The sequence below is a fragment of the Papio anubis genome, chromosome 9, assembly GCF_008728515.1.
Source record: "Papio anubis isolate 15944 chromosome 9, Panubis1.0, whole genome shotgun sequence".
Classification (NCBI taxonomy): Eukaryota; Metazoa; Chordata; class Mammalia; order Primates; family Cercopithecidae; genus Papio; species Papio anubis.
In genome coordinates this window covers 27,475,935-27,491,635 of record NC_044984.1, presented here as the reverse complement: position 1 = coordinate 27,491,635, position 15,701 = coordinate 27,475,935, and the positions used below count along the sequence as shown (strand labels likewise).

The 15,701-nt window shown below is 37.0% G+C and overlaps 1 protein-coding gene across 16 annotated transcripts in view; it reads right to left on the bottom strand.

The window, feature by feature from the left end:
- Window positions 1-5,775: 5,775 nt before the first annotated feature.
- CCDC91 (coiled-coil domain containing 91) overlaps window positions 5,776-15,701 on the bottom strand; it is a 375,497-nt gene continuing 365,571 nt past the window's right edge. For all 16 annotated transcript variants that reach the window (XM_021922136.2, XM_003906161.5, XM_021922143.2 and 13 more), the window contains one exon: window positions 5,776-6,854. In XM_021922136.2, coding sequence (XP_021777828.1) covers window positions 6,744-6,854 — 111 coding nt within the window. In that variant the 3' untranslated portion in view covers window positions 5,776-6,743. The remainder of the gene's footprint in view (window positions 6,855-15,701) is intronic.

Sequence of the window (15,701 nt, the reverse complement as noted above, 5' to 3'; positions counted from 1 at the left end):
GTCACACTAGCCACATTTCAAGTGTTCAGTAACTACATGTAGCTAGGAGCTAGCAAACTGGGCTGTGCATATGTAGAGTTCCTATCATCTCAGAAAGTTTTATCAGGTAACATTGCCAAATGATTGACAACGAAGATATCCAATTACAGTATAATTTTTCTTTCTTATGAAGTGTACTAAGATATAGGCACTCTTTATTCTATAAAAAGTATGTAAAAATACCTCTAGCACAAAATGTAAAACTAAAGACTATCTCAGACCTTTATTCCCATCCCTTCCCCTTGTATTGGCTTACTTAAATTATTTCATGGAAATGGAATGGTTCCAGCCTTGTGATCCCATGTTCTGCTGGTGAGCCTATCAAATTCACCTATGTCATAAAGAAGCATGGCATGGCCCCCTGACAGCTTGTTGAAGCAGGATTGCCTGAGGTTACCTGACACAGTCCACCTCTCAAGTACTCCTATTACTCAGCTGAACATATAATAATTAGAATAGCTATTCAAAATAGGACATGCTGGAACTGTTACCTAAGCTAAGTGGTTTTAGGCAATAAAATGGCCCTTTCCTTTCCCACTGCTCCTATTTAAGATTTCTTGGATTTTGCAATTTTCCCTCCCTCATGACCCCATTGCCACAAAAGCTTCCTATCTGCTATTTCTTGGTCAGTGTTTGCCATGAAGACAGAACTGGGAACACCATACAGCAAGGAGAAGAGACAAGAATAAACTTTTCATGGCCAGTGAGGCTAATTACATGTTGGGCCTTCATGCCCTGCTGGGCTTTTCCTTAACTACCCTGTACCAAGGTCCTATTTGCTTGACACTCCAACTCAGTCAGAGAATGTCAAGAATAGCCTGAAGCTGCATATTCTTTTGCAGTATATACAATTCTGTATGAAAAGATTCACCAAAAGGTAATGGGACCACAGAGGAAAAGACAACAGGAAGGGGTCCTTTTTTACTCCCAGATTTCTCACCATCACAAACGGAACTCTTAATCAAAACTGAAAGAGAGTGTGGATACTTATAACACTGAATTCTGTTTAAAAGTAAACTTTCAAGGAGAGACACTTCCGTTTGAGAGTAACTAACAGTAGAGGAGAAAGAAGCAGGCAGGTCAAACTTTAAGTCATACAGAAGAAAAGGGGAAGAAAAAGAAGCCAGCTGACTCTCAAGAGGTTACATACATATCAATGGAGGTTTGCATGTCTCTTAACTATTTATTCATTTACTTTCTCCCTTTCTTCAACTCATTTGAACTTTTACCATTTGCAGACTTGATTCTGTTAGCATCCCTGCCCTAGTGACACACATCACAACAAATGTCTTACATCTATTCCTACAATATAGTATGTTCCTGGAATCAGAATGAATTGAATGGAGACAATGAATACATTTTCCCACAAAGATATTGCATTTATGATTCAATAAATTTAGGTTTTAGGAGATCATTGGTTATAATACAGAATACTTGGGGGCAAGAATGGAAGCAAGTACTCTTTTAAGAGGCTATTTCAAAAGTCTAGGCTAGAGATCATAAAGACTGGTTTGGAAGGTGGTGGTCAGAATGAATGGAAAAAGACAGATGGATTCAGGATATATTTTGGAGTAGAGCTGACAGGACTGAGTTTGGTGTAGGGAATGCGGAGGGGAAGCAGGGAGGGATGATGCTGACATTCATTGAGATGAAGAATATTAGAAAAGACACACATCAGAAAAGAATGTGGGTGGCAGAGGTGGAGTGAGGATGAAGAATACTGTTTTTGATATGTTAAGTACCACATCTAAGTGGCCATATTAAGTAGGCAGCTGAATCTTGGACTCTGGACTTAAGAAGAAAGAAATGGGCTGGAGCTACAAATGTGGTGGTCTTTAGCATATGGAGATTATTTAAAGCCATGGAATCAGTTGAGATCACATAGAAAAAGGGAATAAAAAAATAATGAGGGTACCATCCTTGTTACCTTTGAGGTTAGTGTCTAAATAACACTGCATTATGAATTTTATAGAAGTTTAGGTTTCTTTGTGGACTACTTAATACGTATAATTGAGAATATGCATCTAAAATTCTAAGGAATAGGCATAAAACACATATTTCTGAACACAAGTATTCTTCCTGTGGGGAAATGCCAGTATATCAAAGGATTTATATTAAGTAGAATCACTGTTGCACTTTGAATTCATTCATATAGAAGTGAATACATCCTACTCTTCAACGACCGTAGCTGGTTATCTGGATTGCTTGGGACCATATAGACCAGAGTTTTCTAAAAATCTTATTTGATATTTCTACCTAGTTTACCTCATTTTCTACAACTACAACCAACTGACATGGAGTATTGAAGATTTTTCCTGCTTTATGAGAAAAAAAGAGAAAACTGTAAGAAAAACAGAATGTATTGTTGCTTATTTTTATCTATAAAAATCCCAGAATCATAAAAACATATTAGTTTGCCTATAAAATTACAACATATAATGAATTTTAAAGAATAGCTCACTGAGACAATAAGCATAAACTTACTAATTGAATCACTAAGTGTTAAACATTTTTGTAGAGTTGAATTAAACATTTACATTTGGCAGTTAATCAAGCAAAAGACCAAAAAATATTACAGGAAAAATGTTTCAAAAAATGTAGTGCTGTTTAGTGGTTGTAACAATTTCAGAAAAAAGTACCTCAATAAAAGGGACAAAACTCAAAATTCATTACATACATATCATGCCACAAGAAATCTTCCATTATCTGTTTCAGTATCTGAGCTGTGTTGAAGTCAGCAATTTGTACACTCTGTGGCTTCATTTTTTTTTTTTTTTTCTTTTTAAATCAGCTACCAGACTTCTGAGAACCGAATGTTTGCCAGGACTGAGTCAAATTTTCCTACCTTTTAAATAAGTTTGTGTCTTGATTTCTGTGTATTTCTCAAAACAAGGCCAATTTGTATCACAATCCAGAGTCAGAGATGAATTGAAAAGGACTGTCAGATATTCTTGGCATCGTTATCACCAGGACTCACACACACTGCTCTGGACATTCCCTCATCTGACCCAATCTTAAGCACCTCTCCTCTCCTTACACATAACTTCTACTGGGCCCTCTGAATCTTCTACTCTTGCATGCACTCAGTCTGTCCTCTAAACGTTGTTGCTCCCTATGTGCTGCAACTCGAAACTGATGGACCGGTAGGTTTAACACTATTCTAGAGTTCTCTCAAGCAGAGGCTGTTTACTCTTGTAGCTGGGCCCTTCTCAGCACCATATGAAATGATTTCACATATAATTTCCCGTATGTTCTTCCCTACTTAGATTTAGAGGATCTTCTAAATTTGGGTAGCACATTTCAATCAATGTGATTTAGTCATTTGAGTAGCACTGGAAATGCAGAGTACATTTTAGAGTTTTCAGAAATTTTATTGATTTATATAGAGGGTAGGTTTTACTGTTTTATGAGGGTTAATTTTCTTACAGGATCTCATTCAGAAACACAGCAACTTTAGCTAAATCTTTTAAGGCAGTAGTCAGAATCTATTAGCTGGGAATTAGTTGGTTAATTACATTCCAGGTGCAATAATTGTTTTGTTGATTGATTCAATTATTTATTAACTCAATTACTACAGGATAGGCACTATGAAATGCATTGATGTAACAAAAAAAAAAAAAAAAAAAAAAAAAAAAAAAAAAGGGGGGGGGGGGGGGGGGCAAACCTGTAAACCCCGCACTTTGGGAGGCCGAGACGGGTGGATCACGAGGTCAGGAGATCGAGACCATCCTGGCTAACACGGTGAAACCCCGTCTCTACTAAAAAATACAAAAAACTAGCCGGGCGAAGTGGCGGGCGCCTGTGGTCCCAGCTACTCGGGAGGCTGAGGCAGGAGAATGGCGTAAACCCGGGAGGCGGAGCTTGCAGTGAGCTGAGATCCGGCCACCGCACTCCAGCCTGGGCGACAGAGCCAGACTCAGTCTCAAAAAAAAAAAAAAAAAAAAAAAAACCGATGTGGTCTCTCTGCTTAGGAGGAGGAAGACATAAATAAAAACATAAATTATTAATTATAAATAACAATTAAAACATTATTTCATTATATAAGTACCCCACAGGAAAAGTTCAATATATAGTGACTCTGGGAACGGGGACAATTTAAGGGGAAGCAACTTGTTGAGAATGAGTGCTTGGGAAGGTGGGGATAAGAAAACAAAACCAGATCAAAGAAAATTCTACCTGCTCTTTCCCTTCTACTTACATATACCAATGATTGGTGAGCAAGTAGCTCGTGCATTGTGGGGGACTGGGTGTGTTAAAAATGTGTTTATCAGTGAAATTCAGAGAACAGTTTTAGTTTTCCCTGGCTTAAAAAAAAACCCCTGGCAGTCACAACTGTGGGCTCTCATAAATAGTGGTAACTTCCACTTACTATGATGCTGATGGTGATGCCTCCAAGTAAGGAGCCTGTGGATTCAGAACACATTGGCTTTCTGCCTCTTGTTAGTGGAGTCTTTGGAGATACAGCAGAGTTGTTTACTGGTGTGTAACCAGAAGACTAGAGGCAAAGTGCTTTGATGCAAGTCTCCTTTTCTCTTGGAGTTTTATAAATATTTTCCAGGCTTATACATACATGTTTTACTTATTCAGATGTATTGCTCTTTTAAATATAGAGAACATTTCCTGATTCCATTCAGTTTAATTGTCAGATAAAAAAAGAAGTTATAATAATAGATAACTGACTCACTGAAGAGTAACACCAATCATAGGGACATTGTTCTGGTTTTGATTTCAAAGCAATCACTGAGTAAGCCTACTTTGAAATGGAACGTGAGTCAGCATTCAGCAAAGCGGAGTTTAAACATCTACTCAAGATTCTGAGTGACAGAAAGCTTTTAAATAGGGCACTGTTTGTTCATAGTTTTGGGTATCTGTGATTTACTTGGCTTTGTTAGACAATAGAGGCTTTGGTTCAGTTATATTTTTAACATTCCTTAAAATAAATCAAAGAGTGTTCCCATTTTGGATGTGGATTGGTATGGTAGAGGAAATGAGGAACTAACAAGTGCCAAGTATCCAGGGATTACTTGCTGGGATCTGTGCTTGACTGCCTGGGTTAATATTTTTCTGGTTGCACATAATAGAAACTGGCTCTGGCTAGCTTAAGGGAAAAAAGTAAGTGGTGCTAACATATTGGAAGAATATTCTGGTATCTCACAGAATCTGAGACTCAGGAAAAAAGGGTTGGGGTAACCTCTAACCTCAGAAATAGGGGTCCATGTCTGTCTCCCTATGGTAAGGAAGTTGAAGTGATGTCACCATAAGATTTTTCATAGGAGCCCCATGTGGGGTCAGGTCTTCACGTGCGGGTCGGTCAGTCAAGGTTAGAGGGGCAGAATGCTATGCTTTAGCCACTTGTTTGTAGGTACCCACACCTGTATTTTGTGATTAATTTCTAGAGAAAGGGAAATTATTATAAATTGGAGGCTATAGCAGCAAGCACTATATGGGGTATTTTACAAGATTTTTTAAATAGCCTATAAAAATCACTCTTTCTACCTCACAAATGAGAAAACTGAGACTCAAATTGGTTAGACAGCTTGTCTAAGGATCTACAATTAAAATTTAGCAGGGCTAGAAGGCCAAGCAGGTCTATAAGGAAGGCTAATCTTGTTCTTAAAATACTTGAGTAGTGTGATAAAACTACCTACGACAGAAAATTTCAACTTGAGAAAGAAAAATTGTAAAAAAAAAATATATATTTTAAAGAAATTAAAAAAACAAAAAGTAACAACCAAATAAGTTTGGGAGCTCTTTTTATTACACTGAGAAATCTCAAAAAAGTACAAAGCCCAAGAAAGTAGATGCATTTCAGAAAATAAGATAAAACATTTGCATACATACATATTAATGACATTTTAGTTTTGAATTAAAAATATTCATGATTTTACATTGATGTATACTGCCTGTGAATTAAATACATTCTGAAATACTGGGAAAAGATTTCATATATCCTGTACTTGAACCTGAATTCCTAAAAATAGGGATTAAGTTCACAATTTGATTTGCAGACTAATGGTTTCATTGATTCAAAGTGCCTTTAAAGAGCAGAAATAGGAAACAGGCATATATCACACACACTCCTTTAAGTGATATATCAGATCAAAGCTGAATTAATATAATAATCTTTAGTGCTTTTAATTGTATTGTTTTCAGTAGACCAATGAAAATACATAGATCCAACTGCAGAAAAGAGGTTAGGTAATGCCGGAATGATTCTCTATCATATTGGTGTTTTATTTCCAATTATACAGATAAACAGGTGATGTTGAAATCCATGCTATTTCTATCCTCAAGATAAGATAAATGTATGATTACATTCTAGCATCTCATCAAGAGTCATCATGAAACAATAATATATTTACTACTTTTGCAAAATAATATATAATAGACTACCACAGGCTATAAAGTTTACTTAATTAATTTTGATAATGTGGCACTTTACAATGGCTTTTGGGTCGTATCATACTCTGTTGCTGCTACTACTACTACTACTAAAATAAAAGTAAATGTAAAGAAGAAACCAAAAGAAAATAAATTAGATCACTTGATAATTCTAAATATTGTTTTGGTTTATCCTTGAACTGGAAATCAATTCTACATGATTCGGAAAGAAAACAAACACATCTTTATAATTCAGAGCATGTATTTTGAAGGTGTAATATGATGTATCCAATGCCAGTGTGGGTTTGCTTGTTGTGCTCTTTTTATTCAATGTCAACTGGTTCCGTAGCTATTAAAGCACTTAACTGTTTCTGTGCACAGGAGAGGAACAGTTCCAAACTGGACAGGCTTCTTTGGCGGATGACTTGATCGAGCTGTTTAATTTTTTAAAAAGAGAGAGAAAGAGAAAAAAAATACTTAGTTGAAGGATAAAGAATATTATGTCACTGAAGCCCACTAGAAAAAACTTTCTAGATGAGACAATTTAGGAAATCAAATAGTACTTTAAACTGAATGACAGTATAGTCACTCTTTCTGGCCTAAATCATCTAAGATGAGATGATAAAATCATTATGGTTTTATAACTGATGTTGTTATTCAGTTATTACAGAAATACCATACATTTGATGAGAATGCTTTCAGAAAACATAAAAAAGTATTAAAATGCCAGTTCTTAATGTATATACGCAACCAAACATCCACAAATATATTACAGATGCAAGTAATAAAATAAATACATAGTACAGAAACACAGCATAATCACATCATGCATAGGGTTTAGTGGAACAAATAAACCCTGTGGAGGAGATAAACAATTTGCTGAAATTAGAGAAAGTTCTGGGGAAAAGTATGCTTCAAAAAACATTTGAGGCCAGGTGCGGAGGCTCACACCTGTAATCCTAGCACTTTGGGAGGCTGAAGTGGGAGGTTCATTTGAAGTCAGGAGTTTCAGACCAGCCTGGCCAACATGGTGAAACCCTGTCTCTACTAAAAATAAAACAATTAGCTGTGCATGGTGGTGCAAACCTGTAATCTCAGCTACTTAGGAGGTGGAGGCAAAAGAATTTCTTGAACCCAGGAGACAGAGGTTGCAGTGACCCAAGACTGTGCCCCTGAACTCCAGCCTGGGTGACAGAGTGAGACTCTGCTTAAAAAAAAAAAAAAATATATATATATATATATATATATATATATATATTTGATATTGTTGAAACTATTTTTGTTCTTGTCCCTCGGCTAAGGTAGAGGTGTTTTATTAGATGTTTTAATATTTCAATAGCGAACTTGTATAGTAAACTAAACAAGAGGGTTAGTAAGGGAAATCATTTGGATTATATATAATAAAGAACTCTCTGGATGGTAAAGATTATTGAATACAAGAAGAAAAGCTTCAAACTTTTTGGCCCTAAAAAATTTGCCCATGGGGTAAAAATAACAAAACTAGGAAAACACATTCCCTATAGGTTACAGAACAATGGAGGAATTAAAAGACAAATAAATTCCATTTCATAATATACTTGTCATACTTATGAAAAAGTTGACATTCTTCTCACAAGTCCCTGCATCCCCCACAAAGACAAACCCAACCAATAATTCTCTATTAAATTGTACTTCCATAATCTACTATACTCAAAATGGCTGAAAAACTGGATGATTAAAATACTGAAATATTCTAAGAATTAATCAAACAGAATCACTATATTTAGCAAAATGCTCCTGTAAAATAATTGAACTATACTGGATCCCTTCAATTCCAATATTCAGAGATTCTATTCTATATGCAGAAATAAGATATCTGATTATCATTTCTCCTCACAGTTTTTTTTTCCTTCTTCCTCTACTGGATGATAACTTCAGGTGAATACATGCCTTATGCTTACAAGACTATTAAACAAAAGAGATCTTAGAACGTAAGTCCCAGGTATGCAGAAATCTTATCTGTCTTGCTAACTACTTTATCCCTAGCATCTAGAGTGGGGTCTGGCACATGTTAGACAAGCAGTAAATATTTGCTGATATTGAATGAATCAAGACACATAACCCCAATCATCAAGGCAATCTATTGGAAAATGACAGATGTACTTTTAATGCTAAGAACCAAAGCATGCTAACCTAATCTAAAAGATATATGGGAGATTAAAGTCATAGTTTTAAAAGTTTCATTTTAATATATGTAAAACAGATTGAAATCTAAGTATTTCCGGCTTCTAAAATTATTTTGCACTTGGTCTAAATTAAACAGTACAGAAGAATACATCAATACTCAGTCCATTCTCCAGTGATTTCTGTCTACTTTTGGATGTTTTTAAGCATTTAAAGATGGGTTTTAAAAAATATGTGGTCCACATCTTATAATTCTTATAATTATTAAGTTTGAGAGGGTCCACACAATCACTTTATTACACTGTCATTACTGGAAGTTTTCCCTATCACATTAAAAAAAATTGCTTAACTGTATTTCATAATTTATTTAGTTACTCTCCCATTGACAGGCAGGCAAGTTTATTCTAACTTTTTGTTGTTTTTCAACTAATAACATTTACAACCTGAGTGCACACCCTTCAAAAGATGTTCAAGGTGTTGAAATCTGTCAGTGTCACATCTGCATATTGTAAATTGTGATACATATTGTCAAATTGCTTTCCAGAGAGTATATTATCAGTCCCAACTGCAGTGTTATGAGAGGATCAGTGTCTCCTGTTTTTGTTTTTTCTTTTAAACAGTTGCATAGTTTTATTTTATAGTTATAATATATGTAACGGACATTTTAATATTTTAAAGCATTCTATTCATAGACATTAAGATTGTTCACACTATTTGGCTATTATAATTAAGGCTGTAATGAACATCCTTCAACACAGACCTCTGTATACGTGTGCTAGTATAGCCTGAGGAAATTGAGCCAAAGAATATGTAGTTTGCAATGCTACCTCTAATTATAAATCAGCTTTCCATATATACACGAACCTGTCTTTAGGCTCTCCATCCTGTTCCCTTGGACAATTCACCTATCTCTACACAAATGTAATGCATTTTAATTATTACAGCTTTATAATAAACCTTAATATATCATATATTGCCAATATAAAATATTTCAGAAGTATATAAATTAGTGGGCATTTGTAAGAAAACTGAGTTTAAGAAGGAAGTGACCAGACTGCAGATAGTCTCATACCTCTTTTATCATAGGCACAAAATATAAGCAGAACTCAGCGGTATATTATCTTGAGACATACAAGTAGGCAAAAACCCATTCCTTTTTAAGGCAAGTAAACAATGCAATAAAAACTGAACTGAGGAGAGTTGTATTTGGAGGATGAAGTCTGGCAGGATGAGATACATAATTCCGTTCAGAGGGGGCTTCATGGGTGTTTGTTTTACTATTATGCTTCATAACTTGTGTACAGGTAATATACGTGCTAGCTTTAACAATTCAAAATCTTTCACAAATCTCCCAGAACAATCAGGAGATACATTGAAAACAAATATGACTTAATATCTTAGAATTTTTAGAAGCTAGATAAATGAGAAACTTTTCTTTTGAGGGGATATGGCACAATTTCACATTGTGTAAAAAGCATTCAACCTCTGATGGCTGCTAAGTAACAATAATCTGAATTTGTGCATTCAAAATGAGTATTTCTGTAATGTTTTAAGAGGATATATATATATATATATATATATATATATATATATGGACAAAAAAAGTTTGATAGATTTGTTTAAACATACAACACACTTCTCTTGCTTGTATTAGATGTCACTATGGAATTACTGACTATATGATGATAGGCATAAAGGTTTTGGTTTTAGGCAGCTGCCAAGGCTCACTTCACATCTTTAACACTCCCTCCCCAGAACGCTCTGAAAGTAAGCATTCTTTAAATAAACAGGAGCACAATACTTTAAGATGCAACAAGGCGATACTGATACTGTATGAGGAAGGAAATAGAGATTGGGCCATCACAAAGCTGAGCTTCCACTTTTGTGGGTCCTTCTTGGGTATGGTAAATAGATCATGGCTGTGGGATGGAACACATATAACCTTTCTCTTACAAGGATGTTGAATTCTTCTCTTTGAAACAAATACATCAAACTGATGTTCTTGGCAAATTCCTGAATTTCAACAGTTACTGTTTTATTAGGCATGACCTTATTATCCTTTATTGAGGCAAGAAGAATTTTGGCAAAACATTCAACTTTTTTGCTCCTTAAGGCATGGGACTTAGTTCTGTATTTGTGGCTTTCATTTCAAAGTGAATCAAAGATTTGTATTCTGTGACATAGTAATGAAAATTATGTCCAGAGTAGTGGTGGCAAATTTTTGATATGGGGTTTAAAATCTCTTCATAATAGTGTAGCTCTAACCGATTTGTTTTCTCTTCCATTTTCTGTTGCTTTAATTTATATTTAGCTCTTACAGATATCTGAAAAAATCTGGAAATTCTTGTTTCTGAAATAGACATCTAGGTTTCAGTTTGCTGGTATAACTGCTGAAAGCCTTTTAGAAACATACTACGTATTAAAATTTTTAATTTTATTAAGCTTGCGGGGGGAAATAGGATGTCTTTTTAACATTTCATGTATTAGATTTACCCTTCCATGAGTGTTTCATGCCATAGCAAAAGTAAAAGAAACATAAAACATCTCCTGACCTTAGCTTTTTATTTGCCAGTCATTAAAATGCAATACGATGGTGAATTCACATTGGTCTAAAGTGCAACATTCAAAGTCAATTACAAACACATCTGGTTTATTTTAATTGGACTGTTTATTAAGAAGACTATTCACATCCAGAAAGATCTGATTCATTGTTTTGAAACATATATATGTGGGGGTGGTTCCAAGATGGCCGAATAGGAACAGCTCCAGTTTACAGCTCCCAGCGTGAGTGACACAGAAGATGGGTGATTTCTGCATTTCCAACTGAGGTACCGGGTTCATCTCACTGGGGCTTGTCGGACAGGGCTGCAGGACAGTGGGTGCAGCACACCGAGTGTGAGTCGAAGCAGGGCGAGGCATCGCCTCACCCGGGAAGTGCAAGGGATCAGGGAGCAAAGCTGTGACAGACGACACTTGGAAAATCGGTCACTCCCACCCTAATACTGCGCTTTTCCAATGGTCTTAGCAAATGACACATCAGGAGATTATATCCGGTGCCTGGCTTGGAGGGTCCCATGCCCACGGCACCTCGCTCACTGCTAGCACAGGAGTCTGAGATTGAACTGGAAGGTGGCAGTGAGGCTGGCGGAGGGGCGCCCGCCATTGCTGAGGCTTGAGCAGGTAAGGAAGCTCAAACTGGGTGGAGCCCACCGCAGCTCAAGGAGGCCTGCCTGCCTCTGTAGACTCCACCTCTGGGGGCAGGGCATAGCCAAACAAAAGGCAGCAGAAACCTCTGCAGACATAAATGTCCCTGTCTGACAGCATTGAAGAGAGTAGTGGTTCTCCCAGCATGGAGTTGAGGCACCCTCCAGTAGAGGCAGACTGACACCACAAACGGCCAGGTACCCCTCTGAGACGAAACTTCCAAAGGAACAATCAGGCAGCAACATTTGCTGTTCAGCAATATTTGCTGCTCTGCAGCCTCCGCTGCTGATACCCAGGCAAACAGCGCCTGGAGTGGACCTCCAGCAAACTCCAAAAGACCTGCAGCTGAGGGTCTTGACTGTTAGAAGGAAAACTAACAAAATGAAAGGACATCCACACCAAAACACCATCTGTACGTCACCATCATCAAAGACCAAAGGTAGATAAAACTACAAAGATGGGGAACAAACAGAGCAGAAAAGCTGAAAATTCTAAAAATCAGAGCGCCTCTCCCCCTCCAAAGGAATGCAGTTCCTTACCAGCAATGGAACAATGCTGGACAGAGAATGACTTTGACAAGTTGAGAGAAGAAGGCTTCAGTCGATCAAACTTCTCAGAGCTAAAGGAGGAACTACGAACCCAGTGCAAAGAAACTAAAAACCTTGAAAAAAGAGTTGACGAATGGCTAACTAGAATAACCAGGGTAGACAAGTCCTTAAATGACCTGATGGAGCTGAAAACCATGGCATGAGAACTACTTGACGAATGCACAAGCTTCAATAGCTGATTCAATCAACTGGAAGAAAGGGTATCAGTGATTGAAAAATGAATGAAATGAAACAAAAAGAGAAGGTTAGAAAAAAAAGAGTAAAAAGAAATAAACAAAGCCTCCAAGAAATATGGGACTATGTGAAAAGACCAAATCTACATCTGATTGGTGTACCTGAAAGTGACGGGGAGAATGGAACCAAGTTGGAAAACACTCTGCAGGATATCATCCAGGAGAACTTCCCCAACCTAGCAAGGCAGGCCAATATTCAAATTCAGAAAATACAGAGAACGCCACAAAGATACTCCTCGAGAAGAGCAACTCCAAGACACATAATTGTCAGATTCACCAAAGTTGAAATGAAGGAAAAAATGTTAAGGGCAGCCAGAGAGAAAGGGCAGGTTACCCACAAAGGGAAGCCCATCAGACTAACAGCGGATCACTCGGCAGAAACTCTACAAGCCAGAAGAGAGTGTGGGCCAATGTTCGACATTCTTAAAAGAATTTTCAACCCAGAATTTCATATCCAGCCAAACTAATTTTCATAAGTGAAGGAGAAATAAAATCCTTTACAGACAAGCAAATGCTGAGAGATTTTGTCACCACCAGGCCTGCCTTACAAGAGACCGTGAAGGAAGAACTAAACATGGAAAGGAACAACTGGTACCAGCCACTACAAAAACATGCCAAAATGTAAAGACCATCGATGCTAGGAAGAAATTGCATCAACTAATGAGCAAAATAACCAGCTAACATCATAATGACAGGATCAAATTCACACATAACAATATTAACTTTAAATATAAATGGGCGAAATGCCCCAATTAAAAGACACAGACTGGCAAATTGGATAAAGAGTCAAGATCCATCAGTGTGCTGTATTCAGGAGACCCATCTCATGTGGGCCCAAAATAAAGGGATGGAGGAAGATCTACCAAGCAAATGGAAAACAACAAAAAGGCAGGAGTTGCAATCCTGGTCTCTGATAAAACAGACTTTAAACCAACAAAGATCAAGAGACAAAGAAGGCCATCACATAATGGTAAAGGGATGAATTCAACAAGAAGAGCTAACCATCCTGAATATATATTCACCCAAAACAGGAGCACCCAGATTCATAAGGCAAGTCCTTAGAGACCTACAAAGAGACGTAGACTCCCATACAATAATAATGGAAGACTTTAACACCCCACTGTCAATATTAGACAGATCAATGAGACAGAAAGTTAACAAGGATATGCAGGAGTTGAACTTAGCTCTGCACCAAGTGGACCTAATAGACATCTACAGAACTCTCCATCCCAAATCAACAGAATATACATTCTTCTAAGCACCACATCACACTTATTCAAAAATTGACCACATAGTTTGAAGTAAAGCACTCTTCAGCAAATGTAAAAGAACAGAAATTATAACAAACTGTCTCTCAGATCACAGTGCAATCAAACTAGAACTCAGGATTAAGAAACTCACTCAAAACCGCTCAACTACATGGAAACTGAAGAACCTGCTCCCGAATGACTACTGGGTACATAACGAAATGAAGGCAGAAATAAAGATGTTCTTTGAAACCAATGAGAACAAAGACATAACATACCAGAATCTCTGGGACACATTTAAAGCAGTGTGTAGAGGGAAATTTATAGCACTAAATGCCCACAGGAGAAAGCAGGAAAGATCTAAAATTGACACACTAATATCACAATTAAAATAACTAGAGAAGCAAGAGCAAACACATTTAAAAGCTAGCAGAAGGCAAGAAATAACTAAGATCAGAGCAGAACTGAAGAAGATAGAGACACAAAAATCCCTTCAAAAAATTCAATGAATCCAGGAGCTAGTTTTTTGAAAAGATCAACAAAATTGATAGACCGCTAGCAAGAATAATAAAGAAGAAAAGAAAGAAGAATCAAATAGACACATTAAAAAATGATAAAGGGGATATCACCACTGACCCCACAGAAATACAAACTACCATCGGAGAATACGATAAACAACTCTACGCAAATAAACTAGAAAACCTAGAAGAAATGGATAAATTCCAGGACATATACACCCCCCCAAGACTAAACCAGGAAGAAGTCGAATTTCTGAATAGACCAATAACAGACTCTGAAACTGAGGCAATAATTAGTAGCTTACCAACAAAAAACGTCCAGGACCAGATGGATTTACAGCTGAATTCTACCAGAGGTACAAGGAGGAGCTAGTACTATTCCTTCTGAAACTATTCCAATCAATAGAAAAAGAGAGAAATCTCCCTAACTCATTTTATGAGGCCAGCATCATCCTGACACCAAAGCCTGGCAGAGACACAACAACAAAAAAAGAGAATTTTAGACCGATATCCCTGATGAACATCGATGTAAAAATCCTCAACAAAATACTGTCATACTGAATCCAGCAGCACATCCAAAAGCTTATCCACCATGATCAAGTGGGCTTCACCCCTGGGATGCAAGGCTGGTTCAACATACACAAATCAATAAACCTAATACAGCATATAAATAGAACCAAAGACAAAAACCACATGATTATCTCAATAGATGCAGAAAAGGCCTTTGACGAAATTCAACAGCCCTTCATGCTAAAATCTATCAATAAATTAGGTATTGATAGGACGTATCTCAAAATAATAAGAGCTACTTATGACAAACCCACAGCCAATATCATACTGAATGGGCAAAAACTGGAAGCATTCCCTTTGAAAACTGGCACAAGACAGGGATGCTCTCTGTCTCCACTCCTATTCAACAGTGTTGGAAGTTCTGGCCAGGGCAATCAGGCAGGAGAAAGAAATAAAGGGTATTCAATTAGGAAAAGAGGAAGTCAAATTGTCCCTGTTTGCAGATGACATGATTGTGTATCTAGAAAACCCCATTATCCCAGCCCAAAGTCTCCTTAAGCTGATAAGCAACTTCAGTGAAGTCTCAGGATACAAAATCAATGTGCAAAAATCACAAGCATTCTTGTACACCAATAACAGGCAAATAGAGAGCCAAATCATGAGTGAACTCCCACTCACAATTGCTTCAAAGAGAATAAAAGACCTAGGAATCCAATTTACAAGAGATGTGAAGGACCCCTTCAAGGAGAACTACAAACCACTGCTCAAGGAAATCAAAGAGGACACAAACAAATGGAA